Source organism: Lissotriton vulgaris, chromosome 1_1, assembly GCF_964263255.1.
Source record: "Lissotriton vulgaris chromosome 1_1, aLisVul1.2, whole genome shotgun sequence".
NCBI classification, from domain to species: Eukaryota; Metazoa; Chordata; class Amphibia; order Caudata; family Salamandridae; genus Lissotriton; species Lissotriton vulgaris.
The window spans coordinates 446,981,186-447,005,464 of NC_141685.1; the positions used below are offsets into that span (position 1 = coordinate 446,981,186).

At 48.3% G+C, this 24,279-nt stretch overlaps 1 protein-coding gene across 11 annotated transcripts in view; it reads right to left on the reverse strand.

Annotated features, from left to right (window-relative positions):
- Positions 1–24,279, reverse strand: part of DOCK7 (dedicator of cytokinesis 7) — an 864,306-nt gene that overhangs the window by 208,279 nt on the left and 631,748 nt on the right. For all 11 annotated transcript variants that reach the window (XM_086953476.1, XM_086953469.1, XM_086953439.1 and 8 more), the window contains one exon: positions 13,231–13,327. In XM_086953476.1, the coding sequence (XP_086809602.1) occupies positions 13,231–13,327 (97 nt within the window). The remainder of the gene's footprint in view (positions 1–13,230; positions 13,328–24,279) is intronic.

A 24,279-nucleotide genomic window follows, 5' to 3' on the forward strand; every position in this document is an offset into this window, starting at 1 on the left:
ATAGCCTTGTAAGGGACCTGCTTTGCTTATGTCCTCCTTGATCCTCTGAAACTCTCTTTGTGCTTCTTCTGACCACTCAAAGGTTGTCTTGTCTCGTATGAGTAGTCGCATATGATGTGTCTTGGTGGCGAAATGCTGCACGAACTTGCTGTAATATTCAGCCATCCCCAAGAATGATCTTACATCCTCCAAATTCCTCGGTGCAGGTGCCTCGCATATCGCTTTGACGTTGGCGTGCTTGGGCGTGATGCCTCGATAGCTGATCTCATGACCCAAGTAGGTAACTGACGCCATTCCAAATCGGCACTTTTCCCATTCTGCTGTCAAGCAGTTTCTTTCCAAAACTTGTAACACTCGGGCTAGCTTTTTGTCATGATCAGCTCGATCCTTGCTCAATAGCAAGATGTCATTCTGGAAGTATTTTACTCCCTCTACGTCTTTGAACAGTTTGTGCATCAGTTTTTGGAATACCGCGGCGGCCGACGCCAGTCCAAATGGCATCCGTCTGAATTGGTAGCATCTGAAGGGTGTTATGAAGGATGTCAACTTGCGGCTCGTGTGATGCAGGGCTATCTGATGGTAGGCCGAGGCAAGGTCGATGGTGGAAAACCATTTAATCCCTTTAGTTTTGGCCAGCATTTCATCTATCCACTGCAATGGGAATTTCTCGACTATTATGCAGTTGTTCACTTCTCTCAGGTCCACACACAAGCGAACCTTGCCGTTGGGTTTCATTGCCACCACCAACGGGGCCAGCCTTTCTGAACTATTTATTGGTTCAATAATCTGGTTGTCTTCCAATCTCTGTAGTTCTTGTTGTACTGCATCCCTGATTGCCAGTGGCACGTTTCTTACCTTGTTGGACACTGGTCTGGGGTCTTCCTTGAGATCAATTCTGTGTGTGAACTTCATTAATTTTCCTACACGTCCTCCGAACACGGTGGGGAAATTCATCTTTCATTCTAATGAAGTCCGGTTGATGTTCTGCGTTGGTCATCAGGACTTGCAAGTCCCCTTCTGGATTCAGTTGTATGCTCAAGTCGCCTTGGTCCATCCATCCTAGAACGGAGGGCCCCTTCTCCGCCACGTATAGTTTGCATTCTGCTTTACGATCCTTGAGTTCAAATTTTAGGGTTCGGTATCCGACCATTGGGATGGGGGTCTCCCGTGAAAGTGACCGCACGTTTGTCCGAAGGTTCACGGTGCGATCCCAGGCTAGGTTTGAAGTGTTCGGTGTATAATGGTATACGGGGATCCGGAGTCTGCCACCATCTTGATCGGCACTCCTCCCACTATCAGGTCGCATTGTGGTTTCTTGGAGCGTTTGCTGTCAATGCCCAGTATCTGTTCTTCGATACACAGTACATTGTCTTCCTCATCTTCTCTTCCTTCCTCTTCATCTCCGGTCTCCTGTACCACGTACTTGACTGTCGGCTTCTTTAGCTTCCTGCGACTCACCTTGCTCGGAAGGCTGGGCACCGTTTTTCGTATGCCGCATGGGAAGGGCTGCCGCACCTATAGCACATATTCGTGCCCTCCTTATTTGGCTTCTTCGCCTGTGCCGGTCGTGGAGTCACTTTGGTTTGCACCTTCCGTTCCGCCGCTGCAGTTTTGCCTTTTCCTGGTGGTTACGCCTCTGAGACTCTGTTAACCATGGGCCTTGCGGTAGCTTCTCTCATCGCTGCGTCTCCGCATCTTTTCGCTAGTTCCGCTTTCTTTACCATGGCTAGGACTTCTTTCACGGTGGCGTCCCCATTCACCCATAGTTTGTCCTGGATAGCTGTGTTTGTAGCGTGCATCACTATTTGATCTTTGATAAATTCGTCATGCAAGACACCGAATGTACATGTGATCGCAAATTTCTTAAGCGCCGCAACGTAGTTGTCTATGGACTCACCCACTGCTTGTTTCTGCTGTTGAAAGTTGTACCTGTCTATAGACGTGCACACCGCCGGTCTATAATGGTTGTTTAAGTCCTCTATCGCGTGCCAGAATACTTCATCATCTGCTGCCTGTCGCTGCGCGGGCACCAAGTTCTGGAAGACTCTGATTCCTTCCGGGCCCAAGTTATGTAGTAATATTCGCTTCCTTCTCTTGCTGGGGAATGCTTCCACGCTTTCATCTTCTAGGGCCTCTAGGTAATTCATAAAATACTCCCTCCAATCTTCCCATTTCATCACTGGATCACCCGGTTTGGGTAAGAAAAGGATTGGTGTCGTTGAGTGACGACGCTTGCGCGCACATTTCCGCACGCCTTTCTGGTATCGCTTCTTCACTTCTGGGACTGCCCGGTGCGCTTGCACTTTGGTGGTGCGCTTGGCCTTGTTGAGGCTCCAAGGTGCCCCCTTCCCTGTTCTGCGCTTGTTCCACCAGGGCCCTAGCTTGTCAGGTTGGGGGCTTCTAGCCAGGTAAGGTAGCGCCTCGCGGGAAGATCTGTCCCTATGCTTCTCTTCTTCCCCTTCTTGTGTGGGATCTCACTGCAGGATGTTCCCCTTCTCAGTGTGGTTCTATTGCTGTTGTGTGAGCCCGTTCTGGCCCCTAGACGAAGCTCTGACACTGCTCCTCGTCACGGAGCTTGCTTGCCCCCCTTCGTCTTTAATTTGGCTATTTGTGCCCCTCTGGTTATGGCGGCTGACTTTAGAAGTTGCTTGCCTGCTATGACGCTGTCCACTGCTACGCTCTCCTGCACTCTCATCTGCTTATGCCAGTGTACCTTGTGGTCTTCCTTTATTAAGGGTTTTGGTGGGTCCTCGTGTCGCTTTTGTTTACTTTCCCGGTCCCGGCCTCGTCGCTACTGTAAAGATGCTGCTTATGCTCCAATGAACTAGACACTCTGTGGTAGCAGAAAGGTACCGTTATTTCTTACAGGCAGGAGAGCGCTGGGAATGCGTCCAGAGCGCTCCGAGATCGGCGCTCAAATCGCGCCCAAAATGGCAGCCGTGCTCTATGTCATCACGTGGTGTGCAATGACTAGAGCGCAACACTACATTGCCCAGCCATGAAATCAGATCAAAAACAGCTCCAGACTCCTTGTCCTTCCTCCCTTGGGGGGACGACTTCTACCAATCAGTGGAAAATTCCATCTATAAGGGTGTTAACCAAGCCGTTAAGCCCATGGAACAGCGTGTCTCAATGCAGATTCCATAGGAGTGCGCCAAATGGGCTAAACCAGACCCATCAAAAGTCTCCTAAGCACCCCAATGGAAAGGATACCACCCCCCTCGAAATGACAGTCTAAGACCGGGGTAGAAGTAGATGCTTTTGGGTGCCTGAAGCAGGCATTTTTCGCACAGGTCCCCTCACAACCAGTGCCGGCAAGCCCCCCAGATGGCTCCCCAACACCCCCCATGCACCACAACTCCAGAAGCCCTAGATACAGGAGATTCCCCTGGGGATACAGATGATGACGTGGGACACTCTAGACTGTGGCTTCCACTCCCCCTTCTGCCCGGAGGGTATTTCAGATATGTTAGACCCAGATGACAACCTCCACACTAGATCTGCAGACTGGGTGCCGGGGGACAAGGTGGTCAAGTATGTCTTGAGCCGTCTGCGTAAGCCCATGGAGAAAGACGCTCGCAATGGCCTCTGGATGGGATGCCCTCACCCCAGTTTAGATGGCAAAATTGCTGTTACACCCAAAATTGGCCCGAAGATGGCGACGTTCCTGGCCAAGTATGTGAAGGACCTTACGAAGGGCATCGACCGGTCGTTGTGTTCCTGCCTGGACAAGCTCCTAAATGCGGTGGGCCCACTAACCAAGATCCTAGATATGGCAGAGGAGGCTAAGGTCTCGGGTTCTTTGATCTCCACAGAGGTATTGTCAGGATGGGTGCAGTGCAGCATTGTGTTCTTGGGGAATGTGAACTGTGCGCACTCTACAGAGTGGCGGTGTTCCCTTTTGATAAAGGTGAGCCCAAAGTTGGGAAACCATGTCTCTTCGGAGGCTGGAGCTGTCACCCACGGGGGTTTGTTTGGGGACTCCTTTGTTGAAGAACTTAGGAAGTTGGTGGCGACGTTCACCTCACTGGATAAGGCCCAGTCCAACATTCGCAGGGTTTTTACCCCTCAGGTTTTCCATGGGGCCGGTCATGGCAATGGCCACTCGACTGGCCGCTACTTTTACGCCAACCCTGAGAAGGGACTAGGGTCCGGGCGTGGGCAATATCAGGACAACGCATGCTTCAATATATTCTACCCTACCAGAGGACAGAAGTTCCAACGCCGCAGGAGCTACAGCTACAGAGGTCAATCCAACACTTCTGGCAAAGGTGAGTTTGCTGCCTTCGGCCCACCTGCAAGTGGGGGTTTGTTTGGCATTCTTGCTCCCGGCTTGGGCTTCTATCACAGCAACGCTTGGGTACTACAGAAGGTGTAGAGCTTTCAGGTGGAGTTATACGGCTGACCTTAACAGGTGGCCCGCCTCATTTCATTTTCCCAGATTGACATGAAAATGATAAACGAAAAGGGCTCCGCCCATATCTAAAAAGGTGCATTTTGCTGCTCAGAAGATAACTCCAGCGGGTCTGTCAGCAATATTTTCCTGGTCGACATGGCCGACGTGGGCCGGAGACCAAAGATCAATTTGAAGGACTTCAACGAGTGGGTGGTATATCGCCACTTAAAGATGGAGGGTGTTAGAACCGGGGTCTCTAGTTGGCAGGAGCATGCACCCTAGTGCAAGTATGGACCACCGCTTCCGACCTGGTAGTTTGGCGCAGAGCAGCAAGGCTTAACTTCAGAGGTAATGTGTAAAGTATTTGTGCAACACACCAACAGTTCCCAATAAAACAAGCACAAAAGAAAGAGACACTACACCAATTTCTATATAAAAATATATAGATCTTTATCTAAGAATTATGCAAGATCCACAAGTGACATGTTCAATAATCAGGGGACTCCAGATGCATATAAAGCTAGTCAAGCATCAAATAAATCCAGCTTCGGGGCAAAGTCAATAATAGGATCAATCTGTTTTTCCAGGCAATGTTAGATTAACAAAAATGCAATGCACCTATGCTCAGGACTAGCTCTGTGCAGTATAATCATAGGCGGGATGTGCAGGTTCAGGGAGTCTCTCAGGATAAAGGTCCTGCAATCCCCAGTTCAGTCTTAGGTAGGGGGAAGAAAAGTTCAGTGGGAAACAATTGTGGGCTCCCAAGAAGATAATCCTTCGGTGTGGGCCCTGCCTCCTGTGCGCAGTGCCTCTCACACTATTTTTCCCGGTTAAATTATTACCATAGGGGTTGAGGCTGCCAGCGCTAATGAGCTCCCGCCGCACATAGAGCAGGAATGCAGCCACTGCCCGTGTTAGTATGCCGCTGAGATTAGCCCCGCCGCGCTTAGCGTGAGAACGCGGCCGATCTTGTTAGGAACTTGCCTCAGTTGTCCCCGCCACACAAGTGCGACCAGGAAGGGAAGTCGGGCTCTTTGGGGCACACACCCCTGCTTCCTAGATGCCAGTTGCACACTTTCCTGCTGTCCCGCTATCGAGCTACACTGGACCCCGCAGCCCGCTATTGTCTACCTCTACCCCCGGCAGCTTCGCACACATTCGTACCTGGGGACCGGCGCTGGCTCGGGGCCTCCTTGGGGTCAGAGCTTCCTCCCGGTCTTAGCGTAGTACGTGGAGACCTGGCGCACCTTCACACGGCCTCCTTCGTGTTCCTGCGGTGAGCCCTCCGGTTACTAGGCAACGCCCGCGCTGGCTCCAATCCCAGCGCTGCACGACCTCTGACATCATGGGGAGATCACAGCGCTTGTCACGGCCCCGGGCAGGCGGTGGTGATTATGGCACTTAGCGCTTTGCTGCTTCACAATGCCCACTCTCCTCAAAGCGCTTGTCACGTCCCGGGTAGGCGGTGGTGCCACTATCACGCACAGCTTTTCCCCCGGACATGGGCTGGCGGTGGTGACTTTAGGGGCAGCTTCAATCGGCTTGCTCCAGCAGCAGACGCAATCACAGAGGTGCAGTGAAAGACCTTATAAGAGTTGCTTTCCCCCCCAGAAGGCAGTCCTTAAAACGATGTTGTCCAACAAGAGGCCGTTTTCTTTTAATCAGACCGGGTGTAGTCCCAAAAATAAGGCAGTCCTTCTGAAAGTGGTGGAGACACTCTGAAGGAGATGTTGCAGTCTCCCATGCAGGGCTGGATCAGCAGACAGTAGGGCAGCTCAGCAGGTTGTGGGGCAGCAGTTCCTTGGAGCAGTCAGCCTCCTTCCCAGTGGCAATCCTCTTGCGCAGCAGTCCTCACTCCAGCAGGGATTCTTCCAGGTCCAGCAGTGTAACAAGAATGTGAGGCCAGGACCCTCCCTTATATATTCTACAGTCCAAGGACTCGAAAGTGGTGGAAGTCTCTGGAAGGGTCTGGGGGCAGGGGCTTCTGGAAGAGTCCAGGGAGTTCTGGTATGCTCCCTGCCTTCCCTGACCTAGCTGTCACAGTGACGAGAGACAGGCCGTTAAGGCTACAGTGGGCAGCCCATCACAGCTCATCCTAGGGAAGAAGGTGTGAATCACCACTCCCACCTCCCAACCCAGGCAGGCTATCAGTATGCAGAGGGGAGGGGGAGTCTGCAGAGCCTAATCTAAGTGTAGGCAGGAAAAGGTCCACTTTATAAAAGTGGGATCCCTAGCGTAGTAATGCCCAAACCCTATATATCATTGGAAAGGGTTCCCCGCCCGAGTCCAACACCCGCACCTCAGCACTGTTTAGCAGTGGTGAGGCGCCCAGAGTCCTAAGTCCAACAAAATGTAAGGTAAAAATGAGAGGCAAAAGGGCAAAAATGTAGGGGAGACCACCCTAAGGCTGACAGGTCTAACAGAGGGTATCCACCTACTCTGGGAAGTGTTAGGCATCTTGACTAGATGGTCTGGCTGGATCTGAAGGACGCTTACCTCACAGTCACTGTTCCCAATAACCTGCGCGCGCGGGTTGGCGCGCACCTCTGTTTCATGAAGCACACAGTGCTGTGTGTGGAGCGCGCAAACACACAGCACATCAATCAACTACATTCGCGCCGCTGCTTTTAAAATGCGAGCAACGTGAAATTTGGGTATTTCTTTCATGTAGAGCCTGCCCGGCTGTGGTGCCTATTGTGTGCTTTTGTTTAAAGTATTTATCTTAATTGCAGCGCCATCACGAGCTGCAATTAACATGAATACTTTAAACAAAAGTACACAATGTGCCAATCACCCTGCAAGCTGGGCTGCGGGGTGATTGTGTGACTTGGTTAAAGTTTTCAGGTTCAGCAATAATTTATAATCAGGACCTGAAATTTATAACAATCAACCCCATAGAACTAAAAGAAGCTGTTTGAATAGACAGTCTAGCTCCCCTGTGTTCAGGAGGTTGTGAATATGGAGTGTGTTTTTGCTTACAGATGGTGCATTTATTAGGCCACAATATAGAGGTTTGTGTAAATTTTGTTTGTGTAAATTTGTGTAATTGTGTAATTTCTTTTTTTCAAAGGGACTTGCCTAATACTTCTACTAGAGATGCAAAGGGTAGTTCTGCATCCACAGCAGGTTAACAGGCCTTTCATAGCACCAATGTGAAGCTGAACATTGCATTTGGTCTCCTGACAGTTTAATTTCAATAGCACACTACTAGTGTATTGGACTGACAGCCTCTCTGGCCTTGGCCGCGTTCCGGACGCAGACGGGCTTGCCTTTGGCGCGCCAGTGGCGCGCCCGCTGCACTTGTCCGCTGCACACGTCCGCTGCGCATCCGGCGTGGCATGTGATATTTATGCTAATCTGGAAGCCAACCACTAGTATTACGACCTGCAGTGGCACTGGAAGTGAGTGGGAATGCCTCGTTTGTGGCAGCGTTTCTCCGCTCACACGGCCCAAAAGGTTGCGGCAGACCGCAAACGCTATCCTACAAGTGCTGCGTGCAATAGTGCAATCACAAGAAACCAGTTACAATTTAAAAGTAAAAACTCTTGTGCAGTTTAAAAATAATGCTGTACTAATCAGTTTTATTTCAATTCCCGACCTTCCCCTCCTGCGCTGTCAGAATCTCCGTCCTCTGTGCGTCCGGCGAGGAGGCGGTGCTTATGCTAATCTGGAAGCCAACCACTAGTATTGCGACCAGCAGTGGCACCCCAAGTGAGTGGGAATGGCTCGCTTGAGACATCTTTTCTCCGTTCAAACGCTCAAACATGGAAGCACATTTAGAATTTGGATAAGTGTGCCTCTGCAGTGTCGGTGACCTGGCCAAAAAGGACATGAAAAAGCTGAAATTGGATCATAAATCCAAAGCTGGCACTTAAAATCCTTAAGATGTCCCTGTGCATTTATTAAAGTTTTCATGTTAATCGCAGCACCCATCATGAGCTGCAGTGAACACCTTAACCTTAACAAATGCACACAATCACCCTGCAGCCCAACCCTATTAAAGAAATGCAGCAACATAGCTGCCAAGGTTTCAAATTGCAATGTGGACGTTTTTCTAATTTCACTGTAATTATTAGTGCCATTTAAACAGGGCCGGCTTTAGTGCTGGTGACGCCTGCTGTGACAATGTTTGTTGGCGCCCCAATGACCATCTCCGCCACGGATTCTCCCATTACCAACATTTAACAGCGACCCTCAAGTCTCCAAACCCCCTCTCTCTTTCATATTTATTTTGTTTAATAGCGCCACTCATACCAGTGTAAGGTGTTAAGCACTTTACATCGCATACACATTACACAGAGACACTGAATCATAGTGTGTAAATCAATGTATAGGAAATGTTACATCAGACAGAGGAATAAAATGTCTCTTCTTAACAGAGCTGGGCTGCTAGGGTTTTAAGCAAACGTTTGTAGTGATATTTGGCGCTGCACACACATGCGGTGTGGTTCCTGGCGCACATAGCCACAGCTGAAGCGCACAGAGACCCTACACTGCCGCACACAGAGGAAAAACATTTAGAGGGAACATTGCTCACAGTCACGATCTTTCCACCTCTTTGCCGTTTCCTGCAGTTCAGGTGGGATGGCCAGGTCTTCGAGTTCACCACTCTGCCTTTCTGGCTATCCTCAGTGCCATGGTGTTTCACAAAGGTCCTCAGTCCGGCAGTCGATTTCCTAAGGGCGCAGGGCATACGGATGATAGTCTACCTACATAACATGCTCTTCCTGGCCCAGTGTCCTAAGAAGCTGACCTGACACTTCCAGACAGCAGTGAACTTACTGCAGAGGTTGGGATTCGTTATAAATTAAAAGAAATCCCTTCTGACTCCGGTTCAATGTGTGACCTTTTTGGGGTTCACAATAGACTCCATCTCCTCTACCCTGAGCCTTCCGGCCTGGAATATGGCACATATCAGGCACAAGTTGCGCAAAATAATGGCCATGTCCCATACATCTCTGCGCCAGCTTGCTCGCCTGATGGTCCTTCTCTCCTCCTCATTTCCGGCCCCTTGCACTATTGCATGATTCAGTTTCTCAAGACACACCATCTCAGAAAGGGGCTGACTTACTCGCAGTCTGGGCCGCTTACAGCGGAAGTGAAAGAGGAGATGGTTTGGTGGCTTACCCACACGGAGGTGTGGAACAGGAAAGCAATCTTCGGTTCTGCCCTGGATGGTATTGATCGAGTCGGTCACCAGCTGGTCTGGTTGGGGTGCCAGATACGGAGATTTCTCCACAGGTGGAGCTTGGTCCACAGTCCTTGCACATCAATTGCCTGGAGCTCCTAGCGGGTCGTTTGCGGTGCAGTGCTGGACGCAATCTTGCGTTCTTCTCAAAATGGACAATATTACCGTGGTCAGGTACATCAACAATCCGGGCAGTACCGGACCCCACACCGTGGAGAACCCAGCCAAAGAATTTTGGAACTTCTGCCTAGAGAACCAGGTGTCAGTCACAGCTGAGTACCTCCCGGGTCGGGTGAACGAGGTGGCAGACTGGCATTCTCACTACCTCATGGACTCCAGTGTTTGGAAACTGGACTGCAGGTTTTCTCCCAGTTATCAGAGAGGTGAGGTCCCTTTTCATGGCTGAGATTTTTCAGTTGGAGGCCAGATCCTCAGGCAAAGGCGACAGATGCGTTCCTCCAGGACTGGTGTCGGGCACGGGGCTATGTGATCCCTTCTTTCTCGATGATCACGTGGGTGTCCGCCCAAGTACACCGTCAGCAGGAGAAGATTGTTTTGATTACCCCTCTTTGGAAATCTCAAGTGTGGTTTCTGATTCTTCTGGAACTTTCTTTGGATTCTCTAATCCGACTTCCCTCACTTTCCTCACATCCTGCTAAATCTGGATCTCAATCCTTATAGCCTGGTGGTGGAAGGGACACTACGGATGATGGCCTGGCAGATCTCAGGCGACGCTGGTCGCGCCCAGGCTTTTCGGGATACGCTGGAACGTTACTATCCAGGGGATTTCCCTGGGGAACAGGTGGCGCCATTGGTGTTTGCGACGGAGTGCCGATCCTGTGGGCGCAGATATAGTCCACATCCTCAATTTTCTGGCGGGCCTTGCAGAGAAAAGTTTGGCTTACCGCTCCATCAATGCATTCTGATCTGCATTTTCAGCGGTCCATACTCCCATTTACGGGTCGCCGGTGGGAGAGCACCTGTTTGTCTGCAGACTTCTTAGGGGAATATGTCTATCCCTTCTGCCGGAACCACGTTATTCTACATTGTGGGATGTGACTCTAGTGTTGAATCTTTTCCTATCCTGGCAGCCGAATAGGTTTTTATCACGCAAGAAGATTTCGGCTAAGGTGGCGACGCTATTATGTTTGGTTTCTTGTAGGCGTGTGTCAGATGTGAGAGCCCTGGACATCTCGGGCAGTGTTCTCCCCGGATGGGGTTTCTTTTATGGTCAATAGTAGGATCAAGTGCAATACCAGGATTATCTCATACCTGGCATTCCGAGAATCCCCCAAGGTGTGCATGGTACAGTGCCTCAGAGCGTACCAGAAGTTGACTGAGGAAGTCCCCCCTCCAGGCGAGAGGCAACTGCTTATTGCATTACAAAAACAGTAGAGAGAGGTTTCTTCTCCAACTACAGCAAGATGGGTGCGCGGGGTATTGCAGGAAGAGGGGATTGATACAAAGGTGTTTGGTGCTCACTCAACTAGAGGGGCAATGGCCTCAAAGGCATTTTCACTCGGGGCACATTTGGAAGATCTGATGCGCGCTGCGGACAGGTCCTTGGATTCTACCTTTAAGAGGTTTTATTTTAAGCCAGTGCTGGAAGTAGGACAATTGGTAGTAGACAAGCTTTGAACTGGTATAATCTGAGCCTCTGGTCCTGACACAGAATGAAAATTTGCCTAGCTGTAGTACAGGTAAGTTTCAATTCTATTAAGGACACGGAGACGAGGATTATCCCGCCAGGCGATCATTAAGGACGCGGACCCTCCCCGTTCTGTTGTAAGTAACTTGATTTAACGGAAACATGAGATTTACGCTTATTTGTCGAATTGTGTCTATAGTTAAGCATTGCATAGCAGTGTTATCTTAGGTGAATGTTCTTATGAGCCGTTTATGCTGGAAATGGTTTCTGATGCTGCCTGTTTGTGCAAGGAATGATGGGTCCAAACAGGATGCATGAAGTTTGTTACAGTGCTGTTTGTGCAAAGAAAGAGGAGTAAACAGAGTAGAAGGACCAAGTTGGGACCGGACTGCGGACAGAGAAGAAGGACTTGTGTTTTGAACTTTTACCTATTTGAAAAGTAGGAAGAAGGCATAATCCTCACCTTTGTGTCCTTAATAGAATGAAAACTTACCTGTACTACAGCTAGGCAAATTTTAATTCTTCTGCATGTATCACCAAGTTTGAATCCCACACATACAAAAATTGCTGGTTTTGACAGGGTTGAGCAGGCAATAATTATTCCTATTAAGCAGCAGGAATTGAGAGGCTTACCTAACTTTATGTGCAAATTTCCATTATGATAAAAAAAACTCTAACTGCTAGTTATCTGAAAAGGTTAGCTTTTAAGTTAACCACACCGACAGCACACTGATTTTACCATCTTGCTGTTTTGTTGCTTCTAAACATATAGGAAAAATCTATAAAGAGAGATGAAGTAGGGCAGAATTAATTAATAAGAATACAAAAAACCTGATTTGTCGCATGTAGTTTCCAGGCAAATACATAGAAGGAGTCTTCTATGAAAACATGGACGCCAAGGCTTAGGGCAATCATTTTTTTTTAGAGCTCTGCATGGACTAGATCAGAGAAGTTTCAAGATGTCCATATTGGACGGAACCTGACTGGGCTTCTTTGGTGCATATTTGATACAATTATGTGTTGAAGACTGACCAAACAAATCAGCTGGAGCTGTTTGATTAATTGGAAACTGAGCTACACTTATTGAGCTATGTTCTATGCAATACTGTGTAATTTGATGTTGGAAGGGGGGATTTCCTTCAAGAAACCACACTCTGAACGGCCATTGGCAAAACTGACCAAGATAAATTTCTACAATTGTTTTGCAGCAGGAAAGGACACCAGTGTGCCATTTAGCTGCCCACTAGTATTTCATAGCTGAAGATGCTTCTAGCTCTCTTTCAGAGGAAAAGCACACAACAGACCTCCAACGCAAAACTACTGTAAAGCACTGCACACTGTAGTTTTAATCTAGTGCGGACTCAGCATTGCAATAAAAATCTATGCCAATGATTTAACACCCACTATATTGACTATTTAGAAGCATATTTATGACAACCAGAGGGCACACAGCAACACTGGGTCTGATAAGTAAACAGGAAACTCCACAAACAAACTGGAACTATGCTGGTCAATTATGGAGAAGCACAAAATACATAAACAAGCAGCACACCAGTAGTACGATACCTTGTTGCTTTGTTTCCTCTAAATACACAGCACATGTGGAAAAACAATCAAGATTGTGCAATTAGGGCAGAAACAGAAAACAGGATTTTAAGGCTCAGAAACGATGGAAAAAGAAATATGATCCATAACATTTGGGGTCCCATTTTAGCCCAAAATCTTTACGTTGTGATCATGAGAAAGCAGCACAGTCTACATGTACTTCATTGCCATGCACCATTACTCTTGCACTGCAGAACTTGCACACTACCAAAGAACCCAGAAGTTCTGCTTCTCAATTCAAAGCCACTGTAGATTATTTTCACTCCAGTGCGAAAGCTTTAGAGAATGCGGAAAAGCCATAGGATGTTAAAAGGTTTTGTTTGACAGACAAAAAATGTGTGATAGCACATTATCTGAAAAAAACACTGCAGTCATATTTGTAATGTGGCTTACTTGTCAAATTTTTCTGTATTTTGGCGCCAATGAGTCATATCTTTTCTCCATCTTAGATTCTCTTGACTTCCGAAAGCACTTCCAGAGGGACTCCTTTCTGCAAAATGTAAGTTAAAAAGCGAGTGTCATATTTTCCCTGGTGCGTGGTAAACCACTCACAGTCAAGTTACCTATAATGGTTAGTGGTTGTATTAATCACAAATCAGATCAGACTATATTGCACACCTGTGGGCTGTGAGGTGGAGGTGGTAGGGGTTTAGTTCAAACATCCTCAACCTCTTGCAGGGCGTTCATGCGTCAACACAAGATTTGTGTTCATACAGTGTAGGTAGCTGGCTATGTATACACTATCCTAAAGTAAGCTATAGTGTGCACAGCATCCAGGGAGTCCGCAAATGTATAGCAGAGGTTAAGTTAGGTAAATACTAACAGCATTTTTGTGGCAGTGTGGGCAAGCAGTTAAGCCTGTCCAGAGGGTGTGTTAAGCATTTATTGTATTCACTCAATCAAGGACTGATACACACACTCAGAGACAGAATCCAGACTAATGAGGTAAGTATAAAAAAGATATTCTTATTTATTATTTTAGAACCAAGCAGGACTTGCACAGGTGAGTAGAATATACTTTCAGATGCAAGACTGTTTAACCCCTTAAGTGCTGATGACTGAACCGCTCCGTCATCAGCTACGGGTGAGCTGTGCTGATGACGGAGCGGTTCCGTCATGGCCCGCTCAGCGCGCCTGCGCAGCGCGAATTTCGCGCCTGCGCTGACGTTCTATTGAGCGGGGCGGGCCATGACCGAACTGCTCCGTCACAAGCACAGGTCGACCGACGCTGGTGACGGAGCGGTTCCGTCACCAGCATGCGACCGCCGCGCGGCCGTCCCGCCCCCTTAGCACTGCGGCGGAATAGCCGCCGCAGTGAAGGGGTTAAGGAAATGCAATAATGCTTGAAATGACAATTCTTTACAGATGTGTATCACTTTCAAAATGCAGTAGGAATCATACAGTAAGTACTTTCAGATTACTTTTGAGTTGCTTTGGAATTACTTTATGTACTGGGGTGGTAAGCCTAGATACCACACCTTAGGATCGCTCCATTCAAGATAAGTCCGCATTTTATACTTTTCCATAGAATTCTATTTTCTTCAAACACCGCTCAACATTTAGACATTTTTTAAGTCCAGAATCTCTTTTCATAGGTTCCTATGGGGAAAAGGAGGAAAGAGGTACATATTCAAAGAACCAGTTTGTCAGGGAAAAAGCTGGAGTATGGAAGGTAAACCGTGAGAGTTTGAAGCTTGTTGACACTCCCGGCCGATGTAATGGGCAGTATAAAAACTGTCTTAATAGTCGAGCTGCAGAGAACAGGTGTGTAGGGGCTTAAAGGGGGAACATATGAGAAAAGCGAGGACCAGATTGATGATCCATTGTGGGAAGCATGAACAGGGTAGGAGGAACAAGTGTTGCAAACATTTCAGAAAATGACAGGTGACTTGAACAGAGAGGGTTGAGCCAGCAACTACAGTAAAGCCGAACCGGCTAACAGGTAACCCTTAATAGTGCCCAGGGAAAGGCCTTGCTGGGAAAAAGAGAAAACAAACAGATACACCTCAGACAGAGGTGCAGAAAAGGGATCCACCTGGCGTGAGGAACACCAAGTCACAAATTTACCTCAATGGTAGGCGTAAACAGTTTAGTGGCAGGACGCCTGGCTGTCAAGATGACATCACAGTCCCCGGGAGGAAGATCAAAAACCCTCAACTGTCACCGCTCAGTCTCCACGCATAAAGGTGGAGAGTGCTCAGCTTCAAGTGTAGGACCCTGCCCTGTTGCTGCGACAGGAGATCCTCCCAAAGGGGCAGCCTGATCGAATTAACAATGCTCATTCTCAGGAGTTATAATATGATAATAACACATACCCCCTTCACCATTTTTACCCCTAAACCTCCTTCTTCCCCTTATTCTTATTTTTCAGACCTGATACAGTAAAGCGCACAGGTAACATGAAATTTCATTTAGAGGTTTTCAATCAAAACACTGATTAAATCAATTCATGATGTTCATACACAACTTCCCCTCCTCTTTTTTACGTTTAGGCCATTCCAATATCCAATTTGGTTACTGCAACCCATAATTGATTCTACTTCACCTGCGGTAAGAAACATGCACAGCGCAGAGATCTATTTTCCTATATAATAGTGCATCAATAGTAATAAGATTCCTTTTCTTTTTCTTCCTTCTCTCTACATACAGACCCCTGACGAAGGGGCTCGCGCCCCGAAATGCATTGGGTGTAGATAAAATGTATTGATATTGAAATGTATGGTATATGCTCAAAGATAGCAGTATATATGTTGATAAAAAACTTGTTTTGCAACAAATGAAACATGAATATGTATGTAATGTTGATCTAAGTTGACTTTTCGTGAAAATTCAAAATAAATGTACTAGCGTTCAAATTTAAACTGAGTAGTGCGTCCTGGTGTCCTGGTTCTCAACCAGGCCAAATATACTTGATACTACATAGTTTGCAGGCTACATACCAGCACAGCACACATATCGAACAAACGCCTTAACAAACTCATCAAAAAGAGTGCAGCTACCCTTCCAAATTCACCATTCTCAGGAGTTCGGCATACCACACTACCATAGAATGCTTTGGGTCTGGTCGGTCCTGAACTTCTTGAGAACGTTGGGCAAGAGTGGTATTGGCTTAAGGGCATACATGAGTCCTGAACTCCACTTGATGCTGAATGCACCTCTGAGTGAAAACGGCTTTGGAAACTCAAATGTGCAGAAGTGCGGACATTGCCTGTGCTCGCCAATGGCAAACAGATTGAGCCACGGTTCTTCCCATATATCGAAGAGACCTCGTGCCATTTCAGGGTGTAGATGCCACTCATGACCTGCAAGGCAGCGACGGCTGAGTTCATAAGCCCTGGCGTTCAGGGAGCCTGCTAGGTGCTGTACAACCAGAAAGTTGTCCCGGTGCTCTAGCCAAGTCCAGAGGCGCAGAACTTCCTGTCATAGCCTTTATGGCTCCACCCGTCATGCTTGCCACAATACCACATGACAGTGGTGTTGTCCATGAACACCTGAAACAACCTTTCTTTGATAGATGGAAGGAAAGCTTTCAATGCCAAACTAATCACTCTAAAGACTCTGCTAGAGATCTCTGATCTCCACCTTGCCCAGGTGGCCACTCCAACCATAAGCGATGTATTAGTCACCACTGTCAGTTCATGTCAGGGAAGGGGAAGGATCTGCTGCTTGGCCAATCATGGTTCGTTAGCCACCACTGCAGATCTTGTGCAGTCCCCTCCAATATCTGGACCAAGCCAGTAAGATGTCCCTGATGCTGAGCCCACTGGGACTTCAGGTCCCACTGCAGAGTCTGCGTGTGCCATTGGGCATGCTTCACCAGCCGGATGCAGGAGGCATTGAGACCCAGCAGCCTCAGAGTCAGTCTCACCAAAATCCAGGATAGAGGCTGAAATGTCAAAATCCTAGCCTGAATATCCTTGCTCGCTGCTTTGGAGGACAGGGGCGGAATCACACTATGTACAGAATGGCTCCAATGAAAGGGAGCATCTAAGAGGGGGTCAGGTGTGACTTTGGCACGTTGATAGTGAACCACAGCAAATGCAGGAGGTCCTCCGTAGTCTTGAAGTGAGTGACAACTGGCTTGGACAAGCTCACCTTCAGCAGTCAGTCATCGAGGTATGGCTCCAATGAAAAGGAGCATCTGCGAGGGGGTCAGGTGTGACTCCAGCACATTGATGCGAACCATAGCAAATACAGGAGGTCCTCCGTAGTCTTGAAGGGAGTGACAACCGGATGGGATGAGCCCACCTTCTTTTTTAACAACAATGGAGGAGTACCCCCCTAGGAGGAAAATACAGTAAAGGATTCCTTCTGTATCTGGAGCGCGAGGCTCAGGTTAGCACTATGTGCCCCAACCCGTTACCGGACAGTGCTTGTCCTTGAAGAAGACCCCTCACTCACCAACCTGGTTGGTGACATGCTTCATCATCGGGGTCCCACCCCATAGGCCGAGTGCCCATAGGGTGTGCTGCGACACCTGACTACAGTGGAGCGGGTTTCTTGTTTTTTTATATGTGCAAAAAGTTACAGTGATACGTGTATTAAAAAGGGCCAAGACTACTCACTTCAAGACTTTATTCTTGAGTGCTTGAACCCTGATAAAATCAATGTGGCACCTGTGCCTAACTAGGAAGGCTTTGGTGTCTCGAGAAGTGTGATAAATTAAAAATAGCGTAGTGTGCTATGTGATTTAATTAAGAATAGGTCTACATGTTTCAACCATATGGAAAAATTATTTGGTTTTCGTCAGGACCGTGAGGTTTGAGCGGGGTGGTCCGCACACACTAAGGTGCGTCCTGCCCTTGTTCAAATAAAGACCACAAATTATGGTCTGGTGTAAAAATGTGTCTTTTCCTGATTCAGGAGAAAACCTGTAAGAAAAAAATGTATAGGGTTGGGTTTACGTACTGGGGAAGACAAAACAAGGGTACACACTTAACAGATATTGTGCTTGGTGGGTTCACCAAAGTAAGGTGGCAGGAGAACACCTTATGTATCAGGGCGTACCCGTGGTCTATCTGAAATGATAGACAGCAGTGCTCAGGCGGTAATTACCGGAGCGTGGATGTGCTTAAATTTAGAAACAACCCAGCGCCTTGCAAATATAGTAATTTTGCAGGGGAATTGGGATAGTGAGAGGGAGGAGGAGGTGTGGGAAAGTGATCGCCACTGCAACGCGGCGTCAAGCGTGTCCAGGCATTACTGGAAGTGATCGGCAGCTAAGCGATTGTGCCGCAGTTAAGCGGGTTACTTTGCTATCGTAATAAACAAAAAATGTAATGTTTCGCTCTGCTTACACTCGAAGCGGTAACTATCGCTTCATGGGCATCGGATTATCCAAGACGGCAAGTATCTGTCACCTACAGAGTTTGAAAAATGAAAATGAAGGGCGAACATACAATTAATATACCGCCTGTGTTCAATGCATCTAGTACAGGACCGGCGTGTTTTGCCGCATAATATGCATCGTGCATCTATCTCAAAAAAGCACTTACTTGCGGCTTCTGCTCATCTTGAGTACAAACCTACTTGGTTGCTACACGCGAGTGCCCCGTGGAGTGTTCCGATGGATCAGCGACGCCGAGAAGTAAACTATGCGTTACTTCCTGGATGGGCGTGGCGCAGGTCTGGAGCTCTCGGCGGGCCAATCGGAAACGGGACAGAGGGGCGGTGCCCGCTGAGATTCCGATCACGCGGAATCTGATGTAGCGGTTGCTGCAGCAACCGTGTTGGTGAAAAGACGGGGCTTTTAAAGGAACCGGGTCTAATCATTCCTTTAGTTAAAGAAAAAGAAAAACCTTAGAACTGAAAACGGAAAAAGGAACAGATCCGATGTAAGAGGACTTTGAGTCACCCAGGTTGGTGATTGTGGACAAATTAAACGTCCGGGTTTGGGCATGGACGTCAAAATAAAGTGACCACTGTTAGACCATGTGTGATGATGTTTCACAGAACAGGTGTTCATTCCACTACATAAGTGGCAGTTCAATGGCCTCCAAGGAATGTTAGTAAGGGGAGTTATCCCATTGCTGTGTTCCATGGAATATTGTCATTTAGGCCAGTTTTGTGCGTTGAAAGTCTATAAACCCACCTTTGTTCCTTTTCAAAAAGGCGTTGGTTCATGTTGGCTCCTGGTTTGATTTGCTCGATGAAGGTCCATTGTATTTCGTCAGGATTATGCCCTACCGACAGATAATGTTCGGTAAGTTTTGTATTGGCCTTTTTACACCTAATAGTGCTCCTGTGCTCTCCAATACGTGTTTTTATCTTTCTACTGGTCATACCCACATAGTGTAGGTTGCAGGGACATGTCAACCTGTACACGACGTTCTCGCTATTGCAATTAGTATGTCCTCTGATCGTCCAGGTTTTGTTGGGTTCCAGTTGTAGTGTCTTGGTGTTGTGAGTGAAAGGGCATACGCTACAACTGCCGCATTTATAGTGGCCTGTCACTTTTGGTAACCCCCATGTATTGAGTACTGTTTCATTTTCTACCAAGTTTATTCTGGGTCTGGTGTTCACTACTACACAAACCAAATAATTTTTCCATATGGTTGAAACATGTAGACCTATTCTTAATTAAATCACATAGCACACTACGCTATTTTTAATTTATCACACTTCTCGAGACACCAAAGCCTTCCTAGTTAGGCACAGGTGCCACATTGATTTTATCAGGGTTCAAGCACTCAAGAATAAAGTCTTGAAGGGAGTAGTCTTGGCCCTTTTTAATACACGTATCACTGTAACTTTTTGCACATATAAAAAAACAAGAAACCCGCTCCACTGTAGTCAGGTGTCGCATCACACCCTATGGGCACTCGGCCTATGGGGTGGGACCCCGATGATGAAGCATGTCACCAACCAGGTTGGTGAGTGAGGGGTCTTCTTCAAGGACAAGCACTGTCCGGTAACGGGTTGGGGCACATAGTGCTAACCTGAGCCTCGCGCTCCAGATACAGAAGGAATCCTTTTCTGTATTTTCCTCCTAGGGGGGTACTCCTCCATTGTTGTTAAATCTATTCCCGGGGACCAGGAGTTCCCACCACACATAGTCTGTGCAATTTCCCTTACTCTCTCCCTTGTTATATACACATGAGCCCACCTTCAACAGTCAGTCATCGAGGTAGCCGGAACCCCCAACGGCCACAGAGGCTGCAACCACTGCCATCACTTTTGAGAACACCAGAGGGCACTAGTAAGGAAAAACTGAAGGGCAACGACCTAGAAATACCCGTTGCCACCCGCAGGTAACGTCTGTGGGCCAGCAGTATGGAAAATACACGTCCTGCAGGTCCGGTGCTACCATCCAGCTTCCAGGGTTCAGGGCAGACAGAACCTGAGCCACTGTGAGCATCTTGAATCTCTCTTTCCTCAGAAAGCAATTGAGAGGGAGCAGATCTCAATTAGGATGGAGGTCACCATCCTTTTTGGGCACCAGAAACTGGCAGGATTAACAACCATGCCCTACCTTCAGTGCGGGCACCCTCTCGATAGCTACTTTGGCAGAAAAGCCTGTACTTCCTGATGCAGCGAGAAGGGATAGTCCTCCCCCAGCTGCTCTTTGGATGGTGGCAAAAGCAGAGGGGTCTGCACAATCTAAAGCCCCCATTTCACTGAGGTAATCGGCGAAGACTAGGGCAGATGGTGCCTGATCCTGCTGCCAACAGATGGCTGTGCTGGACGGAGGGTGTACTAAAGAGGCTTCGGATGCCAGAGGGGAAGCGACTGGACAGCATGCATGGCATGGCTCCCTCGCCCTCGAAGTATTGTGTGCACAGAGTCCAGTGGATCCCCAAAGGTAGGCAGAGGTAAAGTTAGACAGCACCTCACTATTTGTGGCAGTTTGGTCGAGCAGTAAGGCAGTATCAGAGGACAGTGTTAAGCATTTGTTGTACACATTCAGGCAGCAAATGAATTCACACTCTCAAAGACTATACTTCAGACCAATTGTTTTTGTTTGAAAATATTTTTTTTAGTTATTTCATTTTCTAGAACAAAGCAAGCCTTGCACAGGTAATCAATAAATACTTTACAGTAGTAATGCAGTTTGTAAACAGTTTGAATTGAAATTGTATAAGCACTTTGTTTTGACTTACAGTATGGTTTCAGAGAAATGCAATACTTTGTAAATACAGTACATAGACTTAAATGGGCTTATCAGTAAAATTACAGGTGAGTTACTTTTGAGATTACATTTCTTACTCAGAGTAGTATACCTGGATACTACTCTGGGACATTTCCTGTAAACAGGTAAGTAAAATCGTTTTTGTTAGTTAGTGCAATTTTAAAGAATTTCTTTAGGTTTTCAAAATCCACACTTAAAAACTTTTCCAAGAAAAATAGTCAATGTTATCCTATGGAGGAAAATTGTGTTATTGGTTTTAAGGTAAATATTTGGTAGTGGGAGTTGAGGTTCTGGGGGTAGACTAAGGAGTCCCCCAGGGTCAAGGATGCACTCTAGGTACAGCCTCAGCGGCACTAGGGCGGCCGGGTGCAGAGTGCGGAGGCCCAATGTTATCCAATAGGAGATAGGGGGCCTCTGGTTGGTGGCTGCTGACAACCAGGCCACTTGGTTGTGGGAGCAAAGCTCCTGGACCTTAGCTCAGGGCAAATGGGGACACAAAGTAGCATCAAAGGTGCACCCTCAGCGGCACTAGGGCCCCCGGGTGCAGGGTGCTGTTTCGAAGTCGGGCGCCCTGTTGTTTTCAATGGGGAATCCCCAGTTTGCAAAGGCACTGCAGGCTTGGGGACGAAGGTCTTTTGGGTGCGGCTACCACTTCGAGAGTAATTTGGGAAGTTAGGAGTCGGTTAGGCACTGTTGATTTGGGCACCCAAGGCCATGGGGTGTTGGGCGCAAGGGGGCCTTCTGGGGTCGGATCTTCTTACCAGCTCCTGGTCGCGATTGGGGGGACCTTCTGGATTTAGGCTGCAGACGTTGGCTGGATGCTTGAGGCAGGTCAGGGGTCGCCGGATCTAGGGTCAGGATCACCGGGGTGACCTCCTTGTGGTGTTTGCCCACTCGAGCTTGGGCTGTGGACGGCAGGTCCAGAGTGGGGTGGATTTGAGGTGTCCGGCTGCAGCCAGAGGTTGCAGATGAACAAATCCTGTGTTCGCGGGAGACACAGTCTTTGGGGATGATGGCAGGCAGGTCCTCCGGGGTTTTCAAGGTTGCTGGCTGCAGGACACACCGGGATTTTGCAGGAGCAGGTACTGAGGTGGTGACAGGCCGGTAGGGCTGGGGCCAAGTCAGGGGGTGTCTTCCTCTTGTTAGCTGCTGTACGACTGTTCGGTCCTTCTTCTTCTTCTCCTTATAGTTTCTTCTGGTCTTAAGAAGCAAGGTTCAGGGGTGCCCCAAAATACTAGATTTAGGGGTGTTACAGGTAGGTAAAAGGTAGGGACCAACGGGTCCCTTACCTGTGGTGGGTACACCCCTTATTATGCCACCCTCCAGTGGGAGGGGGCATGAGCATGTCCCTGGTTGGCGTGGACTGAGAGTTGCGCTTCACCTTGCCTCCCCCACCAGAGGGGTGGAGTTGGCAGAGGTAGGCACACCTCTCTTCCTCACTTGTTTTTCTTGTCGGTTCTCCTGCCCAAGGTGGTGGTCAGAACCAGTGGGGACCAGTTGCTGAGAGCAGCAAGTGGCCTGGGGAAGCTAACAAAGGTGGCAAGCCTTTGAAGCTTACCCTTCTTGAACCCTGCCCATCCTGAGGAAGGAGGCCTGGCACCTCATCCCAGAATTTGCATTGTTTCAGGCCCCAGAGAGCAGCAGGATCTCGACCCAGGGGTCCAGAAACATGTCTGGTGGTGGCAGCTGAAAGCAGCCACTCAGCGTGGACACTAGGGGTAGGTTAGTGTTCCGGGGGCATCTCTAGGATGCCCTCTGTGTGCACTTTTAATTAAATCCCACACAGGCCAGTGTGGGTTTAATGTGCTGAGAAGTTTGACACTAAACTTCTCAGTTTTCAGTGTAGCCATTATTGTGCTGTGCAATTTGTGATGACAAACTCCCAGCACCATATACTCTTAATGGCAGCACTGCACTTACAAGGTCTAAGAATTGACTTAGACACCGTAGGGGTACAGGGCTCATGCACCTGTACCCTCACAACTGGTATACTGCACACAGCTAGAGGGATGACTGACCTAGGCCAGGGCAGTGGGTTGTAGGCATGGCACACAGAGATGTGTGCCATGTTTGCTCTTCACTTTGTTCTGCACTAAAACACACAGCCTGCAAAAGCAGGGTGTGAGTTTAATGGTACAGGACTTCTAAGGGTAGCCCAATGAGTGCTGCAGCCCTTGAGGCCTTCTCTGGTCACAGTGTCCTGGGTACCTGTGTTACCATTTACTAGGGGCTGACCTGTGGCCAGAGGTGCCAATTGGGTTTAGGCTTCAATGCAGGAGCTCAGGGCACACTCAGTCAAAGCACATCAGCAATTTAGCAAAATGTGGGGGCAACCATGCAGAAAAAGGGCACTTTCTCACAGTCCACGACCCCATCCACGAATGGACTATTTAGTCGGCTGGGCTGGACTGGCGGTTTTGGTTGGTACTGCGTATGCACATACATGCCAGGACCACATCTGCAGAATGTTGTTCGGACCAAGCAGCTAGAGAAAGCCTGAGAGATCTGGTGGTGACCCGGCTCTCCCCAAAGCACTCGAGTGCTGTGTAAGCCTTGTCACCAACTAGGTGAGAGCCATCAAAGGGCATGTCAATCAAGAACGACTTTACGCCCCCCAAGAACCCAGTGGACCGCAACCAGGCTTTGCAATGCAGCGTCACCGTACAGGGAATGGCTCCACTCACGGAGTCTGTGGTATCCAGCCCACACCCAATAGGAAATATAACTACAACCCAACGTCTACTAAGGCTTGCAATGAAAACCTGGAATGACCTCCCTCTGCAACAACGGAACTCCACCTCTCTATTAGAATTCCAGAGAGCACTAAAGACCTGGATGTTCGATTGAGTCAACTGAACCATCATGACTCTCAAGCACCTGGATACCCTCTCCGGTGATTAATTGCGCTATATAACTTCACTGACTGATTGATGGCTTGGTTGAGGATGGCTTCCCCCTCCTCGGGAAGCTTAGGAAACAGCTGAGCAACCAAACTCCACAACGCATGAGAATATCAGCCCAAGAGGCATGTTGTGTTTACTAACTGCAAAACTAGGCTGGTAGAAGAGAAAATAGCCTTCCCAAAATTGTCCTACCTCTTGGATATCTGTCCAGTGGTGTGGAGGAGGAACGCATTAAGCTTGACCTTGGCTGTAGAGGCCTGCACAACCAGGCAATCAGGTTAGGGGTGCAGGGAGACCAAGGCTGGGTCTTCTGGGGCAGGGCAGTGGCATCAGGCAAGGTTTTTGCCCAGGTGCCTAGGAGAATGTCAGTAAGGGCTTCCTTTGAAAGTGACTAAATGTTCAGCCGAACCT